General features: G+C 49.1%; 1 protein-coding gene across 7 annotated transcripts in view; it reads right to left on the reverse strand.

The window, feature by feature from the left end:
- Positions 1–25,140, reverse strand: part of EFCAB6 (EF-hand calcium binding domain 6) — a 215,066-nt gene that overhangs the window by 19,836 nt on the left and 170,090 nt on the right. For all 7 annotated transcript variants that reach the window (XM_074326517.1, XM_074326519.1, XM_019715052.2 and 4 more), the window contains 3 exons: positions 24,919–25,114; positions 21,640–21,831; positions 2,061–2,288 (listed from right to left, as the gene is read on the reverse strand). In XM_074326517.1, the coding sequence (XP_074182618.1) occupies positions 2,061–2,288; positions 21,640–21,831; positions 24,919–25,114 (616 nt within the window). The remainder of the gene's footprint in view (positions 1–2,060; positions 2,289–21,639; positions 21,832–24,918; positions 25,115–25,140) is intronic.

A 25,140-nucleotide genomic window follows, 5' to 3' on the forward strand; every position in this document is an offset into this window, starting at 1 on the left:
AGGTGTGTGAAGAGGGCAAGTTCTGTGCCTTTACCGCAGCAGACACTGCACTCACCCAGGAAGGTCGCCGGCTAAGGAACTCACGCGAGGAGAAGCAGAAGGACCTCTGGGGCTTTGGCTTTCGCTTTCCAGCCTGTATTCACAAGCATCCCTCCCAAATATAGCACAATTTTCGCTAATCACCACCCAACTTAAACCAGGGTACTTATGCCAGACTCTGCTGCTCTCGGTGCTGCAGACGGCATCTGAGACGTGTCCGCGTATTTTTAGAAAGCAGCGTTTAAAAATAAGTGTTTGATTTTGTTGTGGGGGGAGGGGAGCTTGGTATGCTGGGGATGGCGGAGCTTTCTTAGTGGACAATTAAGATCAAATTGTCTGTTCTAAATGCCAACTAGCTATGCCAGCACGCCATTAATTTATATCTATAATTAGAGTAAATTTGTACTCATTTAGATAAAATGAAAAACCTTTATTAGTAAAACCTTTATTAGTAAAACCTTTATTAGGTGGCCCCGTAGACTAATAAACGAAACTGTATTAATTTCAAAGGCTTCTACCTATTTATAGTAACAGTGGCATTTGCAAAGACAGAGCCCACTTTGATGCTCTACAGGACGGAATCATTTGGAAGCAGAATTTTTGTATTTGGCAAAAATGATCCTACTGTCTGAAAAAGGTGATGCTTTAGGAAAGTTAAGTCTGATGTGCATCTCATTAGTGTTTTTAACGACGTCATGCTTTTGTGTAGCGAGTTCAGAGGCCTGAGCAGGGATGGGGCGGGCGGCATGATCACCCCCTTCCCGTGACTACTTTCGTCCTTCCCCTGAGACTCAGAGAAAGTGAGACGTGAGGTTGGAGTGACCCAGCACTGGTGGGAAAGAGCAACATTCCCTCCTGGGATCTGCAGGAAGCCTGGGCAGAACCAGGAGGAAGGAGGGGGTGGAGTTGCTTTTCGAAGTATTTTGGGTTTCATTTTTCACCTGACTTATCCTCTGGGAATGGGGCAGGGAAGCGTTTGAGAACTGGAGAGGGCCCGGAACAGCACATTTTCCAGGGTGCAAGAAAGTCCGCTTCCGTGATTGATGTCTGGTGCTGTGTTACCCGGCTTTTCAGTAGTTGGGCTCTTGGGGGGTGGGGGTGGGGGTGTGGACAGTACCCACACTGGGTACCCCCTGGACACACTCCATTCACCAGAACGTGCTGAGCCCCAGCTCTGTGCCAGGTTCTGTTTTGGTGCTTGGGGCACAGTGAGGAACAAACAACCTGGGCACCCCCCGCACCCCCCCTGTGCTGTTTAGTGTGGTTATCAGCTGAGGTCAGTAAACAAGGCAGGCCCTCGGCCGGGACACCACCCCGCTGGGAGGTGCTCTTGGCCTTGGAAGACCATGAAGGGCCAAAGAGGCTCAGGGCAGCAGGTAGCTGGAGCTTTGAGCTAAAAAGAGCCCAGCTCAATCACTGGGGAGAAGGCTGCAGAGAACGTCTTCTGGGGGTTCTGTGATGGGCTGGAGGACCTCAGAAAGGGTGACTTGTGTCCAGCCCCTGGACAGTGGAGGGGCCCACTGGGGCGGGGCGTCACCAGCATGGTTGGGGCAGCAGCCCCAGGGCGTCTGAAAGCACCAGCCGCAGCACCAGGGCGCCTGGAGGTGGGGTGTGGGGCGGGGCAGAGCCCTGTAAGGCGCCTGTCTGCGCCCAGGTGTGGGGCGGGGCTGGCCGCACCTTGGATCACAGAAGCCCAGGGAGGCTCCAGGGAAGGAGGGAGAAGGACAGTGGCAGCTGGAGCCAAGTTTCACTTGATTTTAAAATAAAAGTGATATTATTTGCACCCTCATTGAAATGGTGCAATTCACACCTGCTACGTAAACGGAAGGCTGCATGAGTCTCCAGTAAGTTTTAAAACAAAACAAAACAAAACAAAACAAAACGACAAACCCCTTCCCCCCAAAACCTTCAAGTGTTTTTAACTAAAGAACAGTCTTAAACGCTTTACACGCTGGGGCATGGCCGGCCGGCCTCCTGCTCCTGCCACAGTGCTCAGGATACCAAACCAAACGCGTTCTTACTTGCTCGTCCGTCAGAATCTGGACATGGTGAGTACAGATGGCCCTGAACTCATCCCTGGAGACTGTGCTGGTTTTCATGGTGTCGAAGTTCTCCAGCTCCTGGGCGATGGCGTGGTGGTGGGAAGTCACTGCCTTGTGCAGCTGGGCCAGCATCTCTCGTGCTGCCGTCTCCTTGGGAGACCTGGGTGGCAGCTTTTTGGGCATTTTCTCAGCCCACTCAGCAGCAGTCTGGGAAAAAGAGGGTGGATAATGGTTCCACTTAATACATAAAGGATCACCTCTTGGCTCTGGGCCCATCACCCATGGCAGGTCCCCCGAGGCCCAGCTTAGCAAGGAAGATGAGACGGGAGACAAACCTGGGCCAGATGCAGGTTGGAACAGGATGCAGCCACAGGTTCCGAGTGGCCACAAAGAGGGAGCAACCAACGACGAGTGAGGCCTACCAGGCAGGGCAACTGCTGAGCAGGGCCCCGGGAGGTGCCTCCGAGTGGGACCCCGGGAGGTGCCCCCAGCCGGGCCCTCTTTACTCTCCTTCATTTGCTCGTTCAGCCTGCACTTCGGTTCGTTTGACACACAGTGAGCACCCGCTCTGCGTGGTAAGGAATCGACAGGGACACGTATGGGGACATCAGTGACTCACAGGGGCTCTGAAAGGCTTCCTGCATTATGCTGAGGCACCACGCTCGGCTAAGTGATCCCTTAAGTCTGACACTTTTTGAGACCCACGGGTCTTAATCCCGGCGAGTGCTGGGCCTCTCCTGGGGCAGGACACGCCTGGGTGTTGGGAGGGGCTGTCAGAGCCTCCGTGATGCTGTCCATGGTTCTGGGGAGCAAGAAGGAGGGACGGCCTCGGCTGGGCTCAGGGACAGCTTTCCGGGGGGAGGAGAAGAGGGAGGGTGAGGAAAGAGGGGCAACAGGGATCTTTTCGGTAGGTTTAGGTGTATATGCGGGCAGGAGGGCTGAGGCCAGGTGAGCCAGGAGGGGCCCGAGGAGGACAGCAGCCCACGCTCAGCATCCTGGTGACCACAGCGGTGGACAGGCGGGCAGGGGGAAGCACTCAGCAATCACCAGTGGATGCTGAAAGTGACAGGATCTCTGTGTCTGTTCTGGGGGCACCGGGGAAAATGGGCCCCGTGATGAAGTCTGGTTGGGGAGACTGGGGCTCACAGGATGAAGCCAGTGGGGGGCAGCTGAGTCCTGAGCCTCCTGCAAGGAGACAGAGGCCAGGGGAGTAGCTCGGACATCCAGCTACTTGCTGCAATTAGAAAAAAAGCCTCCAAACTAGACCTGTGGTTGCTGCATCAACAGGTCAGCTCCTGAAGTGAGGGAAGGCTGGGGTTGTGGGAGGGCAAGAGGGGCTGGGCTGTGAGAACCCAGTGGGGACAGTGCACGAAAGCTGACCCTGTTCCTGGGTGTATTCCGAGATATGCTGGGTTTCCTCACATCAAAACCCCTGGTGACTGTCAGCTCTGACAGCGCTTGCTTACGCTGTGCCAGCACCGTGCTGAGACTTTACCAGGTCACCATATCTAATCCCCCCAACTCGTATTAACAGTTGATCACGATTCATCTTCAGCAGTTCCACAGCAATATATGTATTACATGCTGCTATCCTTCAGGACAGAGCATAACATTGCTTTACGACAGTGTGTCAAACAGGATGAGAATAGCCGCAAAACTGTGAACACACACACACACTCAAACCACAGCCCAACACATCCTCAGCCACCCAGAGGCTAAGAGAAGCTTTTAAGTACGTCCACTTGGGGCCATCTGCAAAGTAAACGAATGCTTTCTTTTTCATTCTAGAAACTAAAAGTGATATTACTGATGCATCTTATGTATTTTCAAACAGTTGGAATGCGCCTCCCAAAGCTACTACGTACGTGGGCATTTTCATAAATATTCTAAGGCATGTCGGCTTCGGATTACAGAGGACCCGCTTCCGGTTGTAAAGTCCTGCTCAGAGTCTGTCCTTACACTTGTCACACCCTTGAGGTCTGAGGAGGGCCGGCCCCCAAGTGAACAAAACTGGAAAGAATACAGGTGGATGAGTCCAGCCGGGGAAGTGAGAGTCCTGGGTTTGAGTCTAGACCCTGCCTCTAGCTGTCTGTGTGGCCCCACAGAAACCACTTCACACCTCCCCTCAGTGTCCTCAGCTATCCAGGAGGAATAAGATGCATGATGAGACACATATGAGTGTTCTTTGAAAGTGTTAAAATACAAAACAAACTGGAAACACTATTGTTCTAGCAACAGAAATGGGAGGATTCTAAGTGGCATATGCAAACTTAGGTGAGTATGCTATAAATTTAGAGGAAATTGAATAGTTTTCTAGTAAAACATAGATCGCTAAATTTAACTTAAGTACTAGAAAGGCCTGAATAGACAGGTAACATAAAAGAAATGGAAAAAGCTGTTAAAAGACTGATCATTAAAAAGGTGTCAAGCCTAGATAATTTTAAGGGCAAGCTATAGCTAACTTTTAAATAATAGATAATTTTTATATTAGTCAAATTACCATACTTTGCTGTGTACAATGTACTCCCTCCCGTGTATAATGCACACCCAGGTCTTTGGCCCAAACTTTCATGGAAAAAAATCTTTCATTTTAATTTTATAATTCAAATTTTTATTTGTTTATATTTAGTTACTTGTTTTTTTGAACTATAAAGGAATTTTAGCATTTATTTTTTAACACATTATGGTATAAGAAATTTTATGTAACAAATTACAAAACACAAGAACAGATACCAGGTATAAGAAATTTTCTGTACCGGTAACAAATTTGCGATATTTGCACCTCATAGGAGGCCAAGAACTCCTCATCGGTGCAAGTTCGTGGTAAGTTCAACAAAACCAATGGTCATATTCCAGGGTATTATTTTGAATACGGATGTCGTTATTGATTTCTAGATACACTTTTAACTCATAAGCATAAATAAAAGAATTAAAAACATTTATATAGATATGGAATTAGTACTACCCATGTATAAGGCACGTCCTTATTTTTCCCTCACACATTTGGGCAAAAAAGAGTACATTATACACGGCAAGATATGGTATTACAGAACACAGAAAGGGATATATAGTAGTACTCCAATTCATTGTAGGTTACCCTAATACCTAATATAAAAATATGATAAAGAAAACACCTGAAAATAAAAATATAAGCCAATCTAATTTATAGCTATTAATGCAAAGGCATGAAAAAACTTAAGAAAAGCCATTAGGAATATTTAGCACCATATTGAAAAAATGACACATCAAGATCGACTAAGGTTAAATAGAAGGGGAAGAATCTTCAAGAATTAGCAAATTCCTCAATTCCTTACAGTAGCCAAGGTCACATGTTAACAGATGGCAACAAAGGCATTTACCAAAATTCAATACCCATTCCTGATAAAATGGCATAGAATAGACTAGAATCGATAAATGATACAGAGGTAAACAACCTGATGCAACACCCTCTTCCTAAATGAGAGTGTCAGACATGATCTCCAAACATATTAAGTGGATAAAATATTAGCTCATTTCCATTAAAATCAGAGACAAGATAGGCGTGCTCTACGTTTTCAGAGGCTCCAGCTTTTGAAATAAGACAAGAAGATGAAATAAACAGTATAAATGTTGAAAAACAAGATTTATCATTATTTGTGGATACGAGTCTACAACTAGAAAACTCTCAATACAATTAGAAAGTGGCTGTATTCAAGCCAAAAAAACAAAAAAACAAAACAGAAAACAAACAAAAACCAAAGCAATACTTTTTTAAAAATAGTAATGATAACTAGTTAGATATTGTATTGTGAAAAAAATCCACATTCACATTAAATACAAAGCTATTGAGTACCTTGGGACACATTTCATAGGAAAGGTACAGAAAAAGAAATCTACATATTCTATTGAAGGTTATTAAAGCAAAACTGGAATAAATGGAGAGACATACTACATTCCTGGATATGACAACTCCTTTTCAAAAGACAAAATCTTTCTCAAATTATCAATTTAATGAAATGCTGATGAAATTCTCAATGCATATTTGGGGGAATTATGTTGATATTAAAGTCGATATTAGAAAACTAAGTATGTGAGAATTGCCACAAAATTTTTGGAAAAGGCTAGTAATGAAGTTTGTGACCCACCAGATATTAAAATGCCATAAACGTGATACAATCAGAATGGTATAGCTACCGTAAGTCTGGAAATACACCAATAAATCAGCAGACGCCTACCCAACTGTTAGTTAAACAGGTCTGTCCCGTGGCTGGGCCATTACATCCCAAGGCCTACAGGTTACAGCTTTGCAGTAGAAGAGACCAGTATGGCTGCCTCAAAGACAACCTCGGGTAAGGGTGTCCCTGCTAAGCCAGACAGAACACCTGCGCTTCACAAAGAAAGGTGCTTCCTTCTCTCCTGACTCATCAACTTCAAAACACATTCCTCCCAAGGTCTCCATCTCAGCAAGGACACTCCTCCCAGGAGCTTAGGCCTGGGGTCATCTGTGCCATAGCCTTCTATCACTCATGTGCACACTACCCACAAATCCCAACGGCTGTGCTTTCAGTGTGGATCCAGGAGGTGACCACTCCATCGTCACCTCCCGGTCCAGGGCACCAGCATGACTCATACAGATTACAGCAGCAGTCTCTCTGCTTCCACCCTCCATCCTTTTCCTCTGAGGATGATCTTTTTAAAGTATACACACACGTGTATACATGCACACAAGTCTTAACACTTGTTCTCTGGATGGAGGGGTGAGGGCAGAGGCAGGCAGAAAACTGGGGCTCCGGAGCTGGAGCCTTGCTCCCCTCAGGGTCAGAGGTCCTGAGGTTCGGGGTAGGGAGAGTCTGGCTGCAAGGGGTGCTGAGGGGAGGCTGGTCTCAGAACCCTCAGACAGATGTGACTTGGACAGTCCTGGATGTGACTCTAGCCCCGCTTTCCACCTGTGTAGGGATCAGAGGAACGCCTGGGTCACACCGAATCCCAGAGCCCCAAGAGGGTGGGGGAGCATGTATGGTGGGCATGTGACACACACACACACACACACACACACACACAGAGTGCACTCACAGAGAATGACCACTCAATACACGCCCCGATTACTGTGCTGGGTCTTTCACAAACACCCTGGAACACCTGCTATGTGCCAGGTACCTTTCTAGATACTGGGAAGGCAGAGGGAAGAAGTAATCCTTAAACAAAGTCTCTGCCCAGGTGGGTGGAGTCTCACGAGGGAAGGGGGAGAAGAGGGCCAGCCTGACAGGTGAGCAGAGATTTTAACGGGGCATGTGCTCTGAGGAGTGGGGACCTGGGCTGTGGGCACAACCGGCCTCCCAGAGGAGGAACCGAGTGACCTGGGAGGCAAAGGACATGCATGTGCAAAGGGACGCAGCACCCAGGGACCGAGGTGATGCTCCTTACTCAGCAGCCCATGGACTTGCCAGTCGGAGGCTGAGAAATGCAGGGAGTTAGGAAACCAACTAAGGGCATCTGCCTGCAAACTCAGTGCTTCTCTCTACACCCAGAGGGCAGCCAGAGGCCAGGCCACCGGCCTCCCCACCCCCCCCTGGCCTGGAGGGTGGGAGACAGGAGACTGAGGCAGGTGTTTCCCAAGGAGAAACAGAGGCAGCACCATGGGAGGCGGGACTGGAACTTCTCAGGAAGGTGGTTTTGCCTCCAGTTGGAGACATTCCTTTGCTGCCTGCAAAATTATGGCGTGTTCACTTTTTAGAAGCTCCAAAAAAGGCACAAAGGCAAAGCAAAGACCACCGATAACCCCAGCCCCACCTACTGCCATCACCTAGGTACACGAGGGAGGAGCCACTGACCTGAGGTCCCCAGACCCACAGTGAGGACGCGGCCCAACTGCTTCCCACCCCACGCAGCCCAGAGGGCCCAGTGGCGCTTCCATCAAGGGCATTCAGGCTCAGAGTCTGCCAGGCGCCCACATTCTGGGTCCCATCCTGCTTTTTAGCAAAGCCAGTCAGCCACCGCCAGCCTCGCTCCGAGTGACTGGAGACGCCAGGGAAGAACAGATGGCTCTTGGTCTGGCGCTTTTGTGTCCCCGGCACTTCTCACGTGATCATTATATCGGAATGGGGGAAAACAGTGCTTTTTCTATAACTAGAAGAAATGTTTCTCCTAATCAGAAAAGACACCACTGTCTTCAGATGCAAATGTCACTTTCCAATACTAATGACACTTTACAGAAAAGGTGCCCTCAGGAGAGGCGTTACCCCTCCCCCCCCAACGTGAAGAGGAGAACACGGGGCAGGGGTGAGGCCCCTTCTCCCACACCCCTGGGGCCGCATCCTCTCGTCTGACAGCTGTGTGCATGCAAGGCTGTTCTGGTTACTTGAAAAAGAAAAAGAAAAAGAAAAAGAAAAAGAAAAAGAAAAAGAAAAAGAAAAAAGGAGAGGAATCTTACGCGCTATAGGTCAGACCCGATTAGAGAATTATTGACATGTTTTGAAGGAATCTTCTCTTCTGTATTCAAGGGTATTCACAGAACCTTGTTTTACCCAACAATCGTCCCCTTAGACGTCACAGAGAAATATGGACCACCTCTGCCAACAAGAAAACTCCTGGTGCCCATTGTGACTACCCCACCATCATGTTGGGAAAATATATACAAGGAATAATGTCGCAATATATGAAGTACACAATCATCAAAGAGCCGACTAATCACACCTCACTTGTATGGAGCGTTTCTCAGTTTTAAATGTATCCACATGTCTCATTTATCAAAAAGCAAGTCACAGCTTTACTGTGGGCACTTGTGATTCCAAATCCTGCCATTGCGCAAACCATCAGTGGCTGCCCCAATGGGTGGGGGTCAGAGGGAGGCGGCCCAGTTGTCGGTCAGAGGAAGGCAGCCCAGGTGGGAGTCAGAGGGTGGCAGGCGGTGGGGGCCTGTGCAGAATTCATTTCAAGCCCACACTTTCTGCCCCGGTTCAAGGCTCCTCTCCCTCCTGCAGCCTGGTGCCCCTGATACTGTCTTTGACTCGAGCTAGGGCTTCTCCCAGCGCACACGGCTGCCGGCTGACAACTGGGACGAGCCCTGCAGGCACAGTGCTGGGTCCCCAGCCCATGTTCTGCCCCCATCAGCTCAGGCCAGACCTGCCATCATTCAGCACCTCACACCAGCCTGTGAAGAAGGCGCAGAGCCCGGCACTGGGGCTCAGCCGGAGGGAGTGGCACCAGTCACTCAAATTCTGCCTGACCCACGCAGAGCAGAACTCGGCTGAGGGCAGGACTGGTCCAGCGGAGTTTCACTGCACTCTTGTTTCAACAGCTGTATTAAGGGACTGGTTCCAGGACAGAGACTCCTAGTGCCCTGTCAGCAGGTTCTGTCCAGTCACAGTCTTGGCTGACTTATGAAATCAACTTTCCACTCAATCGTATCCTAAACAACTTCTCTACATAACGGAGAAGAGAGAACATCACAGGGAGGCATGGGTTGAATTGCCAACTAATCAGGCAGGGTTAGAAGTGCAGACACACACACAAGTATTCGTTTCCTTGTGTGTCGCCTTCAAGGCTCCATTTCTTCCACTGTCCCTGCAGCCACACCCTTTGCCATGTGACTGTGGGGCTCCCCTGCTGAGGAGGGGGAGAATATTTCCCCATCAGCCACAGGACTTGCTGTGGCCGAGGGAAGGTCAGCAAGCACATGTGACCAGAGAATTCAGAAGCACTCGCATGGCTGGGCAAGCCCTCTGTCATGAGGTAACGGCGCCGTGGCCGCTGCACTGGTTCAGGGGGAGGGGGAGAGACACATGGGGCAGAGACGTTCCCGTCAGGCCATCCAGAGCTGAGCCAGCCTAGCTCAGCCACCTGACAGACGCGAAAGTGGAAGAAAGGCTTATTGTTTGCAGCTTTTGTGGCTGTTTGTTACATAGCAATAGCTGACTGAGACAGTTCTGAATTTCTAGTTACGGAGGAGGAAATGAAGGGGGATGAGCTGAGTACAGAGAAAAGAGGCAGGCTGGTCAGCGTGGATGGCTTTTTTCGCCATCAGCTTTCCTTGATGAGGGGCACTTTGCGAGGGGACTTTGGGACCTTCGTCCTGCGGGTGTCACCTGCCTGGGAGCAACAGGTTAGACTCCGTGGCTGTGTCTATTAGCAAGGTCCATTCCGGCTGACAGACAGGAAATATATCAGTGTATTCTTTTAACTATTATGAAGGTTATAATTAGCTAATCAGATTGCATGATTCTTCTATTAAGTTTTGTTCTGAATATTTAGGGAAATAATTATGTAGTTCCCATGATTCCTTTATAGGAGGAAAAAAAAATCCTGAAACTTCATACAGAATAAGAACACAGCAGGTAGCAAAAACTCCTAATTAGAAATACTCAGTAAAGAATTCCTGCATTTCCTTTGAAAGAACAGTGTAATTACTTCTAAGAATTGAAAAATTGCTCCATTTGATCAAATATTTTGATTAGCAAAGAAATTAATTGTACTGTATCATTTGTATTTACAGTGGATAAATGAATGCTAAAAATAACAACAGCAGCAAAACTGCCTGTCAAAAAAAAAAAAAAAAGATAAAACGTTAAGAATCCAGATGAAAATGAAATAGAAACTCTCTGTGCACGCGTACTGGGACGGACCCCTACCCCAGATCAAGACACCGATTTTTGCAACTCTGAGAGCCCCGCACACACACCAACGGTAGACATTCGTCTGTTAGGAGGTTTCAAGATCTCAGTGACAGATGAATTAGCATCAATAGTCTAGTATGCTGTTTGCAGAAGTGAGGGAGTTACACCAGAATTCCAGGCACAATTCCAGAGTTCCCGGAGGCATGACCACTGCCCAGACCTGGGATTGCTTACCAGGCAAGGATTCTTTCCGTGCCAATGAATGAAGCGAATCTGAAGATTCCAGAACTTCCTTTGGAAAGGCTAGAATCAAGTCAAGCTTCCAGTCAACTGAAACAGGGGCTTATTGAGACCCAGTGCTGGCAACACTGAAGTCCGGTGCCGGCGACACTGAGGCCCGGTCCTGGCGAAACTGAGGCCCAGTCCTGGCGACACTGAGGCCCGGTCCTGGCGACAGACACTGAGGCCCAGAGCTGGTGACATGAGGCCTGATCTGGCTACAGACACTGAGGCTTGGTGCTGGCGACACTGAGGCCCGGTGCTGGCGACACTGAGGCCCGGTGCTGGCAGCCAGCCTACACTGTACCTCTTTCACCCAGCTGCTGGGTGGAGCATTACAGAAATTTCTCTAATTCTCCCATCACCTTTCAAGGTAGCTGTGGTTCTCCCTATTTTTTAGATAAAGTAAGTGGGACTTGGCTGGAGAGGTCAGGTCTCACCCGTGGCCCCCAGGCTATTCCCTTGCAAGCTGATAATGGAGCTCAAGGTGGTCTGACTTCAAAGCTATGCTCCTCCCCTCCTATCGGCTTCCAGCCGCCTACCACACACACACAAGAACACAAGAGCCTGCTAAAACTAGGAATGCGGTAGGTAACTCACAAATATTGACTGTGGGCCTACTATGTGCTAGGCACTGCCCCACGCACTGGGCATAGAGCAGTGGTCAGCAGAGACCAACCCCTGCCCGGAGAAGCTGACACTTTGAGATGCCCACCCAGGCAGGCAGGGAGGACACCCCCACCCCAGCCCCAGCCCCAGCCCTCAGCGTGCCTCCCAGAGCCCTTCGCCATCTGGCACCCCCCCAAATCCGCTCCCTCTCCCCCTCGCCTCAACCCAGGCTCCCGCCATGCCCACAGTGGGGCTTCCCACAACCTGGGCCTGGGCGCACGCTGAGCCTTACGCTCACGAAGCCCATCTCCCCATATCCAGACTCGGTACTAGTCCCCAGGGAGCCGTATGTGCCCAACTTTGCCTGACCACGCAGTTAGGTCTTCCTTCTCTGCTTCTCTGAGCTCACGTCCACCACACAGCTCGACAGTCACACAGGATCTAGCTGGACACCCTCGCAAACACCCAATTCCCAAATCCTTCAGTGGCACAACACTGCCATAAAATGCACGGAAATAAAAGGGAAACATTTAAGCCACCCTCCGACCTTTTAATGACTCAATAAATCCATGGCTGAAGCCATTTATGAAACTAATAAAATACATTCTTCCACCCAAATAAATTCCACCATATAATCACATCATGACTACACATTTAACAGCAGACACGCACTCACCGAAGCAGGATAGAATACTGAATGCCTACATGTGGGGTTTGCTGTGTTTGAGACCATGCAAAGCTCTTTCCATAGTAACTCCGTCTAAGCCACAATCCTACAGGAAGGCCAGGAGGCCGGTTCCCATCTGACAGGAAGGAAGTTGAGAGCATGGGCCTGGCGCTGGTCGGGATTCAAATCCCAGTTCTGGCTCTTCCTGGGTGACCGGGAACGGATGCTGGAGCCACTCTGCCCCTCAGTTTCCTCATCCGCAAAGTATGGATAATGACAGCACCCACACCTTGCAGGGCTGTTAGCAAGATTACCCATTAATCTATGCAAAGCGTAGCCACCATCCTCTGGATGCTGGGGTCTGACTGCAGTGACAAGAAGATGACAGTAACTGGCCAGGCGCAATCACTAGGTAGGTGACTTGCTCCTTCCTCTAATGTCTCAGCGTGGACCATTCAGATTCAGGCCCTGGTAAAAGCCAAGAGATGGCACTTCCTGATTTGTTCAGGAGTGGTCATAGCCATTTCCGCGGGAGCAGCCATCACCCCAAGGGGAACTGTGTGTGCTTACCTGTCTGTCCTCCCATGGCCTGGACCCCAGGCTGGCCCCGGGCCTGGCACACATCACACTGGCTGCATGGTGACAGTTAAGGTTCTCCCAGCCAAATGGGGCACCTAAAGCCAGAACACAAAGCGCTCACCTACCGGTCAGACTCATAGGTACACGGTACAATCAAGATACTGGCACCGGCTGTATTTTGGATTTTCTCTGCAAGACTTATCTGGGACAATGACTTCTTGGGTTGACTCTTGGCTTCCTGATATGGTCATGACCTTGTACAATCAATGGTACAGCTCAACTCCAGTGCTTAACTGATCCAAAAATTCCAATTAAATTAGACTGTCCATGAGACTGTCATGGCTCTGGGGGGCCAAATGAATGGGGCCAGCCTGGCCTGGCTGTGCCACAGCCCGTGGATTAGGAACATACAGACAGTGTCCCACGGAGGGTAGGAATCAACAAGCAATGCCAACCCGGGGTCCAGAGGGAGTGCTTAGGAAAGTATTTGGAGGATGCTGGAGGGAGTGACAAATTCAGGTGGACTTTCAGAGCAACTGTATAGGGCTCCCAAAGCAGCTTCCTAGGGACTGGCGGAGGGCCCGCCATGGCTGGGACACAAAGGTGGACGGCACCCAGTCCCTGCCCTCCAAGGCCATGGAATGTTTTGGTTTGAAAAATTTACTCATTCAAATTTTACTTTCCTGCAGGGCAGCCAGGTCACCAAACTCACAGGCCCGGCGAGGAGAGGTAGACGCGTGAAGTCTGACTCGCCCCACGGGGCTGCCATGTGCCGCCCGCAGGCCTGTCAGGTAGGCTGCTGCTGACATGCAGGCTGTGGCTGAGCCTACTCCTTTGCCTCAGCTTAGGCACGGAGGGCCCAACATCCCCTCACCCTGGCCTGTCACCAAGGCCACCCCAAGTGCCAAGTCGGCCTGAGTTCTTCACAACCTGCCACAACCTCAGTGGTCTCCAGGACAACAGGCAATAAATGTTTCGTTGGCAAGTGGAAAGTGAGTGACATGTAGGGGAAACATTTTTAAAAATCACTGAAATTATATCAAGGGGACTTAGCCTTCTTGCTATCAGGAACAAGAGTAAATAACAGTAATGATATATCTTAATTATTTACTTAATTTATCTCCAATAATCTTAGAGCCCTTTCCTGAAAAGGAGACTTCCCCATGCTTTATCACAGTCATTAAAAATACATGGACGTCATTATATTTACAACGAAAAGAATGATAAATCGACGTAACACCGTTGGCAGCTAATATAAATGTGATGCTCATAAAAGATTACAAACATTTTGACGTGCTTTACAGTCTCCTCTTTGGCTGAAAACTACAATCTTAAATTGTCTCTTAGAAAAAAACCCATCTTCAAGTTATTTAACATCTCACGGATGACTTTAAAGACCATATGTTATAAACACCAAAGAAGGAAAGCTTTCATTGGCTCTCCGCTGGCTAGGATGTGACAAAACAATCCCTTTGCATTGAACAAGGATGTTTTGTTAAAAAGAAATTCCATTATTTCCATGGTAATAAAGTAGAAAGATTTTATATGGGTTTCTACTATGTCTTTTAAAAATTCTATTTCTGCTCTGAGTGTTATTTTTATATTCGTGGAAGAGAGTGAAATTGCTCTTTAAGATTTCGAACAAATGTTAAACAGGATGATTTTCTAAAAACAAGGTGATACTCTTTATTTTGCACGTAGCATTTGAATATAAAATGTTTTTCTCAGAAGCAAAAAAGAGGTATGTGCTGAGGACAGAAATTCAGATACTATTTTCACCCAGTTTGGGGGAGTCTTATGAAAAAGGTGCTGGTGCTGCCGTCTAGGACGTGTCCCCCTCTTTTCTCCCCCCCCCTTTATTTTACTTTTTAACCAAGCCACTGAGGCAAATTCCTTGCTCCCATCTGAAGAGACTGAAGTCACGTTTGTCTTCCATTAGCTCTCAGGCCTCTGGGCCGAACTGCCTGGTTCTCAAACCCACCAGCAGCGTCCAGAGAATAACGTGGTGCCCGCAGACTGAGCCCTGGGCGGCACTTTGAGAAACGCTGCTGGTCTTCAGCGCTGCTCAATGAAGCCGAGGAATGAGGAGGAGACAAGAGAGCAGGATCGGAAAACAACACAGCATCTATTCTGAAAGAGCTCAGGCATCACATGGGGACTAAAGTGGGGAGGACACATTTAGTGGTGTGCCCGCTCCAGAGTGGGTCACGAGCAGGTGCAGCTTTACTCTCGGGGTCCCTGCAGTCCACCCGAGGCCTTACGAAATGTGTGCGCTGCGTCCAATTCCAGCTGCTCCTTTTCTGAGCCCGGATTCCCCATGGCTAGGGATGATTTGCGGGAACTATCTTCGATGGGAGAGTCACTGGCCGCCTTAATCACACGGTGATAATCTCCTTTTAATTACTTGCTGCCCGGGCATCCCCAGAGGCAAAGGAGGACTGGTGTCACGTGTGATGCGTGTACTCTCCCTAGTATTTGTTACTTGTGTGCCTTCTGTGAAGACCAGCAGCCCCGGATTAAAGTTCAGAAAGCGTCAGGATGACACAGCCTCCTTACTGCAGCCCCCAGGAGGAAGCTCACTCAGGCCCTGCTCACGAGGCTCAGGGATCCTCCTTTGGCTCAGGGAGAGGCCCTTGAAATCTGAAGCAAGGGACGCAGCGCCCCTGCTCTGCCCCTGCCAGCACCCCAACCCTCGGCAGGTCAGCAGGACAACAGAAACCCCCCACACCCTGAACTGCTGGTGGTCGCCCCACACCGAGGCCTCACACCCCTCACCTTCCTGCTGTCCTTTCAGCCCAGAAGCCCCTTGCTCACCCTGGCCTCCCAGTAGATGCACCTTGGCTCCAAGTTCTGGCTTCTCAGCAAGGTCTTGCCACACCCCAGGCCAAGGCCGGGGGCTGATAGCGGATAATTCCACCACCAAATGCACACAGACCCGGCGAAGCAGGGGGAGCCCTTGCAGTGGGTCCCAGCGGTGTCACTGCTGCGTCCCTCGTCCTCAGCCCCAGTCGCACCCAGCCCAGCACCTGCTCCTCTCTCTAACTGAGCACATTTCTCCCCTCACTCACACTGCAGTTCACCCTAAAACCTCCTGGCAACAGTGTTCAGCAAAGTGCTCCCCCTGGCACTGCGAAGGGCATGGGGAAGCAAGCTGGCCGCGTTCGAAGCTTTTGAAATGTTCGCTGAGCTCTAGTCATTTCCGAGTTGGCAGAGACACTCATGGTGACCCGCTATCAGGGACGGTGGCGGCCACGTGGAGGCTTAAGCCCTGCCTTGTGAGCTCTGGCACAGAACTGCTGCGGTCGGACATGTAAAAGGCGTCAGGAGGGTCTGGGCGCAGATGTGTGCCTGCCCAATGAAGACGCGCTGTGATCATCAGAATGCAGAAAATGGGACGACGCCTGAAGTGCGGGGACAGGATGGGCTACACCCCTCGAGCCGCCCGTCCCCGCAGACTTCTCCTCACTCTGCTCCTCCTTCAAAGCCGAGAAGCCGGGCCCATGACTGCCTATCCTCTCTCAGCACAGAGCGGGCATCAGCAAGGCCGGTCTGCCCGCTTCCCAAATGTAGCTGGACCTGTGCCGCGCCGGCAGCGCCCGCCCCTGTGTGTGGCCGGCCTCCCCGCTTGGGCCCTCGGCCCCCACAGTCTCTTCTCCATCCAGCAGCCTCCATGACGTTTCGAAAATGTAAGTCAGGTCACGCTCCTCAGCCCGAAACCATCCCTTGCCTCTCCATGTGACGCAGTCCAAGCCGTCCCAAAGTCATTGCCACGACCACAGGCGACAAGGCCGCTCGCCCCTCCCTTCCCTGACTGGCCCTGCGGCAGCCACACCGCTGACTCTACTCCTCAGGCCAGTGGGGCACCCTCCTGCCCCAAGTCTGCAGCTGTGTCCCCTGGCAGACCCCCCAAGCGTCACTGGGTTCACGCCCTCCCCTGCGCTGTGTCCAGGTCCCGGCTCAAATGCTCCCTGCTTAGACAGGGCGTCCTTCTGCTCCGCTTTATTTTTCTCCGTAGCACATGCTGGAATCTGACATACCTGTCCTCATTCCTAATCCATCTCCCTCGCTGGAAGACAAGCCCCTGGAAGGCAGGGACCCTTCGGTTTGGTTCAGTGCTTGGTGCATAGTGGCCCCACAGGAGACGCTGGTTGATGGAAAGAGTGAATGAATCCATACAACAGGATGGATGGTACTCATCCAATGAAATCCACATTTTAGAGAAACATCAACATCATGGAAAATGGCACCGACATCTGAGTAAGTGACAAGGCGGCTACAGCAGAGGCTGTGCCAGGGGATCCTGGAAGCGAGGCCGGGAAGCTGGAATAAGGAAGCCAAGTCCGCCTGTCATCTCAGCCAGTCAGTGACAGTGCCTAAGAGCGATTATTTAAGAGGCGGAAGGGAGGTGAGCGCTGAGCATCAGGGGGCTCCCAGCTGGAGAGCAGCAGGTCTCGGTGGGTGCTATGGGTGCTGTGGGTGCTGCGGGTGCTGCTGGTTCTGTGGGTGCTGCGGGTACTGTGGGTGCTGTGGGTGCTGCTGGTGCTGTGGGTTCTGTGGGTGCTGCTGGTGCTGCGGGTGCTGCTGGTGCTGTGGGTGCTGTTGGTGCTGTGGGTGCTGTGGGTGCTGCCTGTGCTTCGGGTGCTGTGGGTGCTGTGGGGAGCTGGGCTGCAGGTGCTGTGGGTGCTGCGGGTGCTGCGGGTGCTGCAGGTGCTATGGCTGCTGTGGGTGCTGTCGGTGCTGCAGGTGCTGTGGGTGCTGTGGGGAGCTGGGCTGCAGGGCTGGGGCGGGGTGGGGAGTGTGGGGGTTTCAGTGAGCAGTTGATCAAGTAGTCTCGGCTTCTACAGCTTGTGTAACAATTCAATTGTATTTCTACATGGGCACATATCACTTTGATACAAATAAGAAATATTTATTAAAAAAAAAAGAATCTTGTAAGGGTCGGGAAATCTCCCCACAACCCCCAAATTCAACAGCCTATACGGTCTGCCCTTGACCCCGCCCCAAAGGATGTGTGTATAGTAAAGAGGATTGGAAGCAAATATACAAAAATGTGAACACTGGCTGTCCTTAGGTGTGACTTTAATTCTCTTTAAAATTATTGGTATCTTCTAAATTGTGTATAATGGACATAAATAACTTCTACAAATATTACCTTAAACCATATGAAATCGTCAATATTCAATCATTTATGACTCTAAAAATGGCAATCTCATATGATGAACCCAGTAGAAAAAATACTTTAAAATCATGGGGCTGCTTTCAAGGTCAATAAAAGTATTTCTATCCTTAGACCCCAGTTATTTTACTACTTGGACTTTTTTCTTTAGGAAATAATCCAAAATGTGGATATAGATTTATATACAAAGTATTCACAGCAGAGTAAATTACAATGGCAAAACCTGGAAAAAAATCTAAATGCTTATAAATAAGGGACTTGAAGGAATGTCATCTAGACATTTTAAATGATGTTTGGAAAACCTTTAAGTGACATGGTGCGATTTAGTGTTAAGGGGAAAAAAAGCAAGACGCATGATTCTACTGAGGGTGCCAAAGAAAATGTATACACATTTTCAGAAAGAAAAAACTATTAAAATTGTAATACTCAATATATACCAATAACAAAAGATGAACACAAGTCACGTTTGACTTCTGTAATTACAAGAGGTGCTCAAAGTGGTTCCCATCAGTGTCCAGACACTTCCGATTACGGCAAACTGCTGCTTGAGCAACGTTGACCAAAGTGTCCACTTGTATCCATTTTTTGGCACCCCCAGTATCTACAGTGTTACCTCTACTATGTAAAAAAAAGCATGACGTTTGCACACCCACATTCCGGCAGTATTATTCACAACAGCTAAAACGTGGAAGCAACCCAAGGGTCTACCCACCAGTGGATGAGTAGGTAAGCAAAACATGGTTTATACATACAATGCACTATTAGACTCAAAAAGGAAGGAAATTTGGCACCTGCTACAACAGGGATGGACCTTGAAGACATCGTGCTCAGGGAAATGAGCCCGTCACAAAAGGCCGGATACTGCTTGATTTCCCTGATAAGAGGTCCCTGGAGTAGTCACATTTACAGAGACAAAGTAGAAAGGAGGTCGCCAGGGGCTGAGGGAGAAAAGTGGGGGAGTCAGTGTTTAACGGGTCGAATTTCAGTTTTGCAAGATGCAAAGAGCTCTGGAGATGGATGGTGGTGGTGGTCATACAGCACCGTGAATGCACTTACTACCACTGAACTGTGCACTTAAAAAGGGTTAAGAGGGTAAAGTTTCTGTTATGTATATTTTACCACAGTAAGAAGCTGGGGAAAATGCATTAAAAGTAGAACCATCCCTAAGGCAGTGTGGCACATGGGAAGAACTTCAGCTCCGAGGCCTGCCCTGCCTGGTGTCCAGTCCCGGCTGAGGCGGCCAGGTGGGTACCTGACTTCCGGAGCCTGTCTGTTTCACCTGTGAAACACCATCCCCTTGCTCGGCGGGTAAAACAACCAGGCGAGAAAATGCATGGGCCGGGCCCAGAGCTCAGGAGGTGTCACTAAACATTAGTGGGGACGTTGTTGCTGTCATCACACCATCATCATGGGGTTTAGGTTACTGTTTTCTTTTGTACACTTTCCTGTATTTTGCAAAACATCCTTAGTGAATATGTACTTCTTTTAAAATCAGAATAACGCATAATTCACATTAAAAACAGTGAGTGTCACCATAAACAGAGGGAAAAGGCAAGTCACAGATCAGGAAAAGGTATTTGCAACTCACATATGGACAAAGGACTGCAACCCTGTCAGGTAATTCACAGACGAGGAAGCCTGAACGGCTGAAAACATTCGAAAGTGTTCGGCCTTACGAACCTTCGGACTGGCAGAAACGCAAAGGCCTGGTAATACATACCAAGTGTCAGCAGGGGTGTGGAGCGTCAGGAAGTGTCACCCAAAGCTGCTGGGCATGCACTCTGCCTGGGGCACCTACGGTGGCAGCATCTGGGAAGTGGGGTGCACGCCCGCCCTCCCGCCCAGCAGTTCCCCTCAGAGCAGCCCCATGTGCACACAAGGAGCCAGCCACAGAGAGTGACCAGTGCTTTGTCATAACGGAGGAGACCGCAAAGAACGTACATTAACAGGATGATGGTAACTGCCTGAACAGTCCATTCAATAGAAGATGTTCATGTAACACAAGCTTTTAATGGCAGCTTAAGTGAATGAACTAAAGCCAATGTAAGAACATGGATAAATCTTAACCCCATGACACTAAGCAAGAAAAATAAGCACAGAAGACAAAATTCAATATACTACCATATACAGAGGGTGCCAAAAAATGTATACATATTTTAAAAAAGGGAAACTGTATTAAAATTGTCATATTCAATATATACTGATAACAAAAGATGAACACAAGTCACATTTGACTTCGGCAATTACAAGAGGTGCTCAGCGTGGTTACCATCAGCATAATTTTAATACAGTTTTTTCCTTTCTTAAAATGTGTATACATGTTTTTGGCACCCTCTGTACATATAAAAATTTAAAACATGCAACACAATAGTATACATTGTTTAGGCATCTCCATCTAAATGACAAAGATGAAAAGCCCCCAGTCCCCAGGGGACATGGCACAGTGTTTAGGGGCCTGGGGTTGGGGAAGAGACTTCCTGGGTTCATAAACCAGCTCTGCTACTCTCCATCGGGCGGCTGTGGACAAATTACTTAGTGGCGCCAGGCCCCACTGCCCTCATCTACACAATGGGATATTACTAGCGTGTACTTTGTAGTGATAATTAAAAGTATCACAGGAGTTTATATAAAGGACTAAGAAGAGTGCCTGACTCTCAGAAAGTGCTACATAATGTTTGCAGTTGTTATTATCATAATGAACCTCAAACCTTAAAAATCTCCATGTTGTTTGGTCCAGTAATCGCATGTCCAAGAATTTGTCTCAGGTAAGTGAAGAAGGATTTACGAACTTCAGTGTTTGTGCTGTATAAAAACGGGCAGTTGGAAATGACCGAAGCCTCCAACTACAGGGGGACAGTTACATATATTCTAGTAAAGCCTGTTGTGATGTGGCTGTTGCATCCTTCACATGGATGTTTTCATCTGCCCTTCTGTGAAGGCAGGGACCAAGCCACTTGTGTGTCCATTCTCACCCGGCACAGAATGTTGATCAAAGAAACCCATGCTAGTTGAAACTAGATTGTAACTGTTGCTAATGATCTTGGCCCATTTACATTAGGAGATCAAGAAACAAGCTAAGAATATACAGCTTGTACAGCCAGAGAAGCAGCCATGGGAAGGAACGTAAGCCCTGTGGTCAGCCACTCTCCCTCCTTCAGGAAGCCCTCCCTGACTCCCTCTGGGCCCTGCTAAACATGTCTCTGTTTAAGCCCGCTGTCTCCGTATTTACCTCTACCCCAGTCTTGATTGCTACATGGCCCAGGGCCCAGCCCATAGTGGGTCCTCAACAAATGCGTCTGGAGTGGATCCCAGTTCCTCCACTGCTGCTGGCTCAGGGCCTGACACGTAGTGGGACTCTCTTCTCTGGATATCAGATCACTTTCAGGGATCTAAAAGATTCCTGAGCACTCTACACCAACCAGACAAAAGCAAGCTTACAAACTTCTTTGAAAAGAAAATAAATTTCAAGCGAAGTAAAACATACATATTTACTTTCTAGTACTCTGTGTAGAATCGATGCCCACTTTTCATTTAGAATGAGCTGATTACATGAGGTGCTAATTTATCTAATGTGGTTTTCATCAATTATCCATTTTGCAAAAACTAATTTTAGCCCCGTTTCCAAAAGAGATGCTTATGTGCTGCAGACAGCCTTACCTTTTCAAGGAAACAGTTGAAGTTCTGGAGAAAATATTTCCAATTTATATAGGGGGTTAGATGAATTCTCAGTTTTCTCAAAAAACAGTGATACTGATTGTCTGTTAGTTTGTAACAGAAATCCTTAAGAACTTGTCCAAAATCCGAAGCCTTTACAAACCCAGTGTCCTCTTTATCGAATGCAGAAAATGCCTAAAAAAAAAAAAAAAAAAAGGCAGATGCTACTGTCAAGTGAATACTTCAAAAATATTTTTCTTAAGTACTGCTTCTGCTGAATGCAAATGAAATCAAGTGCATGCAAGTCCTGTGTAAATTCTAAATTACTTAACAAATACACTACGATCGTGACAGGTAAGATGTGTGTACAGCATAAGAACGTATGTGTCGGAGGGAAACTTGCTTTACCCCTTCCTACTTGGATACGAATTTGAAGAGGAATGAAGAGGCCCCCTGGCTCCCAGTAACTTGCCCAAGGTCTTTCGATCATTAAATTCTAGCTCCTTTGAGCATAAATCGTCTGTAACAGGAGGTTCAGGTGCAATTTGACACAGGGGGTGGGGCAGGGTGTCCAGCTAGGAGTCTGACGTTGGAAATGGCCAGGAGAAGGGGTCAATGGATCCCTCCCCCAATTACACCCTAGCCTGAGGCTTGGCCACTGAGGCTGCTGTCCTTTCTCCATCCTCGGTCTGAGCTCGCGAGCCCTCCCCTTACAGAAAGACCCCCACGGCCCCGTGCCTGGGCCGGAGGGGCTGGGCAGACAGTGCCAACCCAACAGTACAGTAGTCAAACTGAAAAAGTGCAAAACTGTGCTATAAAAGGAAAGCACATTTTTTTTCCATCTGTCGAAACAAAATCATTCATTTTTATTGCACTAGGAAATTTGTATCAAGCGGTAGGTTAAGATCTTTTTTAAGTAAGAATTTAATGTTCTTGCAGACCCCAAACCAAATTCCCTTGCAGTTAATTCTCATTCAGAGTTAATTAGGCACACCCCATCAGCCCATGGGTGGCGTTATATGTGTAATCAAATTAACCTTAAAATACTCCATAGCTTCAAATTTGTATTTAGCCTGTGGCAATACGAGGTAGCTGTGTAGAGTGGGAAAACCTCTGGCCCCACGGTCAGGAAGCAGAGTCTGAACTGTGGCTGTGTTGCCCCCCATAAGCCCTTAACCTCTCTGAGCTTAGCTCCTTCGATATAAAAAAGAGGGGCTGCCTAACTCATGTTTCTAAGTTTCACTATGGCAACCTGAAAGCGCACCTGTCCAGGTCCCTGACACCTAGCGGATCTCAATAGAGAAGGAGAATGGTCATAGAAACATTCTCCTTCTGAGCACTCTGGGTTCCCAGGGTGTTAGGAGGCATGGCGGTACTGTGACATGAGCACCGAGAGACGCTCAGCGGACCTACGCGGCAGCCTTGGCACCCGCACTCCCTGGGTCTGTGGTCTGTGTGGCTTCCCCGTGTCAGCTCAGCCTGCCAAGCCTGGATCAAATGTGAAAAGGCGGGAAATCTATAAAATTCTGCACAAAGGATCTTGGTTGTTATGTCCGAAACAAGAGGCATCCGAGGCACGTCTCCAGTGATAGGTAGACATGCACACACGCATCGGTATTCTCTGATCGCTGCCCCTTCAACATCACCATGCCTTCCTCTGCTCACGGCCTCTAATGCCCTCTCTCCCTCAGCCCACCAGCCACTCTCTTGGCCAGAGAAACTCACTTTCTCGCTTAAAACCTCATCGCCTAAGGAGTTCCTCCCAAAGGTTCCATGGACCCCAGTCTGAGAAACACCCTGACAGGCCTTCAGTGGTGCCACTTTAAGATGGAAGAAGGCAAAGCCATCCTGCAAATGGCTTTATCTGGCCTGCACAGGGCTTCTGAAAAATCTGAAATATGTGCTGACATTTGGAAATCAGGAGGCTTCAGAGCTTCTCATAAAAACCCAAAGGATTTAGGAACACTGGGCCCACTTTCAGCTCAGCAATAGTCGGCCAGGGCTGAGGAGAAGCGGCCCTGTCTCCAGGGCCGTGCCTCTGGCTGGGCCCCACCTGGCTCCCTTCGTTACTTAGCTTATTCCTGGTCCCTGTGCACGTCCGAGTTTGCAGACCACTCAGCCAGGGCAGTCTCGAGCATGAGCTCTGGTGTTGAAAGGTGTACAGATAGGTTTTCTAGATGACCCACATCATTTTCATACTAATTTTTCTTTAGATAATCATCAAAATAAAGACATATAAATGTTAAATCCTTAAAAAGAATTCCTAGATGCAGAATAAAAAGAACAAACATCTGCTCTCCAAGACACACGCCGAGTGAGCTGGCCTTCCAGAACATTCTCAAGTTGGCTGGGCTGCCCCTGCCTTTCTCCTTCTCTCCCCACGAATCCCTTCCACTTGGACTCCAGAGCCTTACTTGCCTACTGAGGGGTCTTCACTCACGCTGGGGATTGAGCAAATGTGTCCTAGGTTTCTGAGCGGGTGTGTGAGTCTGCACGTGCAGACAGAGAGCCAGCCCTGCTCTGACGGGCTGTCGGGCAGGGCCTGCCAGCTTCTCATCCCCATGTCGTTAGACGGCGAGACCTGCCTTCTGCAGACAGCATCTCCTCTCCTCACTGCGGCTGCCGGGAAACTCACATGTGGACCCGTCTGGGGGACCATGACCTCGCCAGCAGTGGGGCCTCAGCGTTATTTTCCGAGGACTCTGGCTCAGCACACAGCACCACCCCCACGTACAGCAGGTCTCACTCAGCACGCTCTACGGTATTACACAGATGTCAGCCTAAATGTTAGCGTGCTCAGGGGTCGCCCTTCTCACACCCTCGCCTGGCTCCTGCCAGCCTTCACGGTGAGTCTCTGCCCCAGCCTGGCCCTGGCCAACCTCGTCTTGTCCACCTGACGTCACTTATCTCCCTGGCCCAGTGCTCGCCGGATGTGCTGAGCCCGTTCTCCCCTGGAGGCCTCTGACTGCTGCCCTCTGCCTGGAACCCCCTGTGCTCACCCCAGACCCAGCATCTGCCAAACACGCAGCACTTCTGCCTCCGAGAACACATGCTGGGTGGGGTACAATCAGGGTAGCTTTTTATCGAGCAAAACTGGATAAACATTTGCTCAAATGAACAATGTGGTCTTGACCCACTCATCTGAGTCCTGACACCTGAAGGACAGCAGAGAGAGGCGGAGGGGGTCCTGGAGGAGGGCGCGGGCTGAGGTCACTTCTCACGGGCTGACATGAGTCCCAGAGCGGAGTTTCCAGGATGAAAGCACTTTGCCGTCTGCCGTACCTCTGACAAAGCCGGACTGGAAGAGGCAACCACTTTCTGGATGTTCCTCAGAACCTCCTCTGGGTTTAACGTGGCAAAATTGACTGGCACGTCCTCTTCTTTTTCTTTTGGCTGAGGTCTTGATGGCTTGCTATGCTCCATTGCTCGCAAGAATTCAAGGGAATCGATGGAATTATTCTGCCAGCTGACCCCCCAGCTTGTCGCAAAAGAAAGAAGAGAATA

Source organism: Rhinolophus sinicus, linkage group LG02 (genome assembly GCF_036562045.2).
Source record: "Rhinolophus sinicus isolate RSC01 linkage group LG02, ASM3656204v1, whole genome shotgun sequence".
NCBI classification, from domain to species: domain Eukaryota; kingdom Metazoa; phylum Chordata; class Mammalia; order Chiroptera; family Rhinolophidae; genus Rhinolophus; species Rhinolophus sinicus.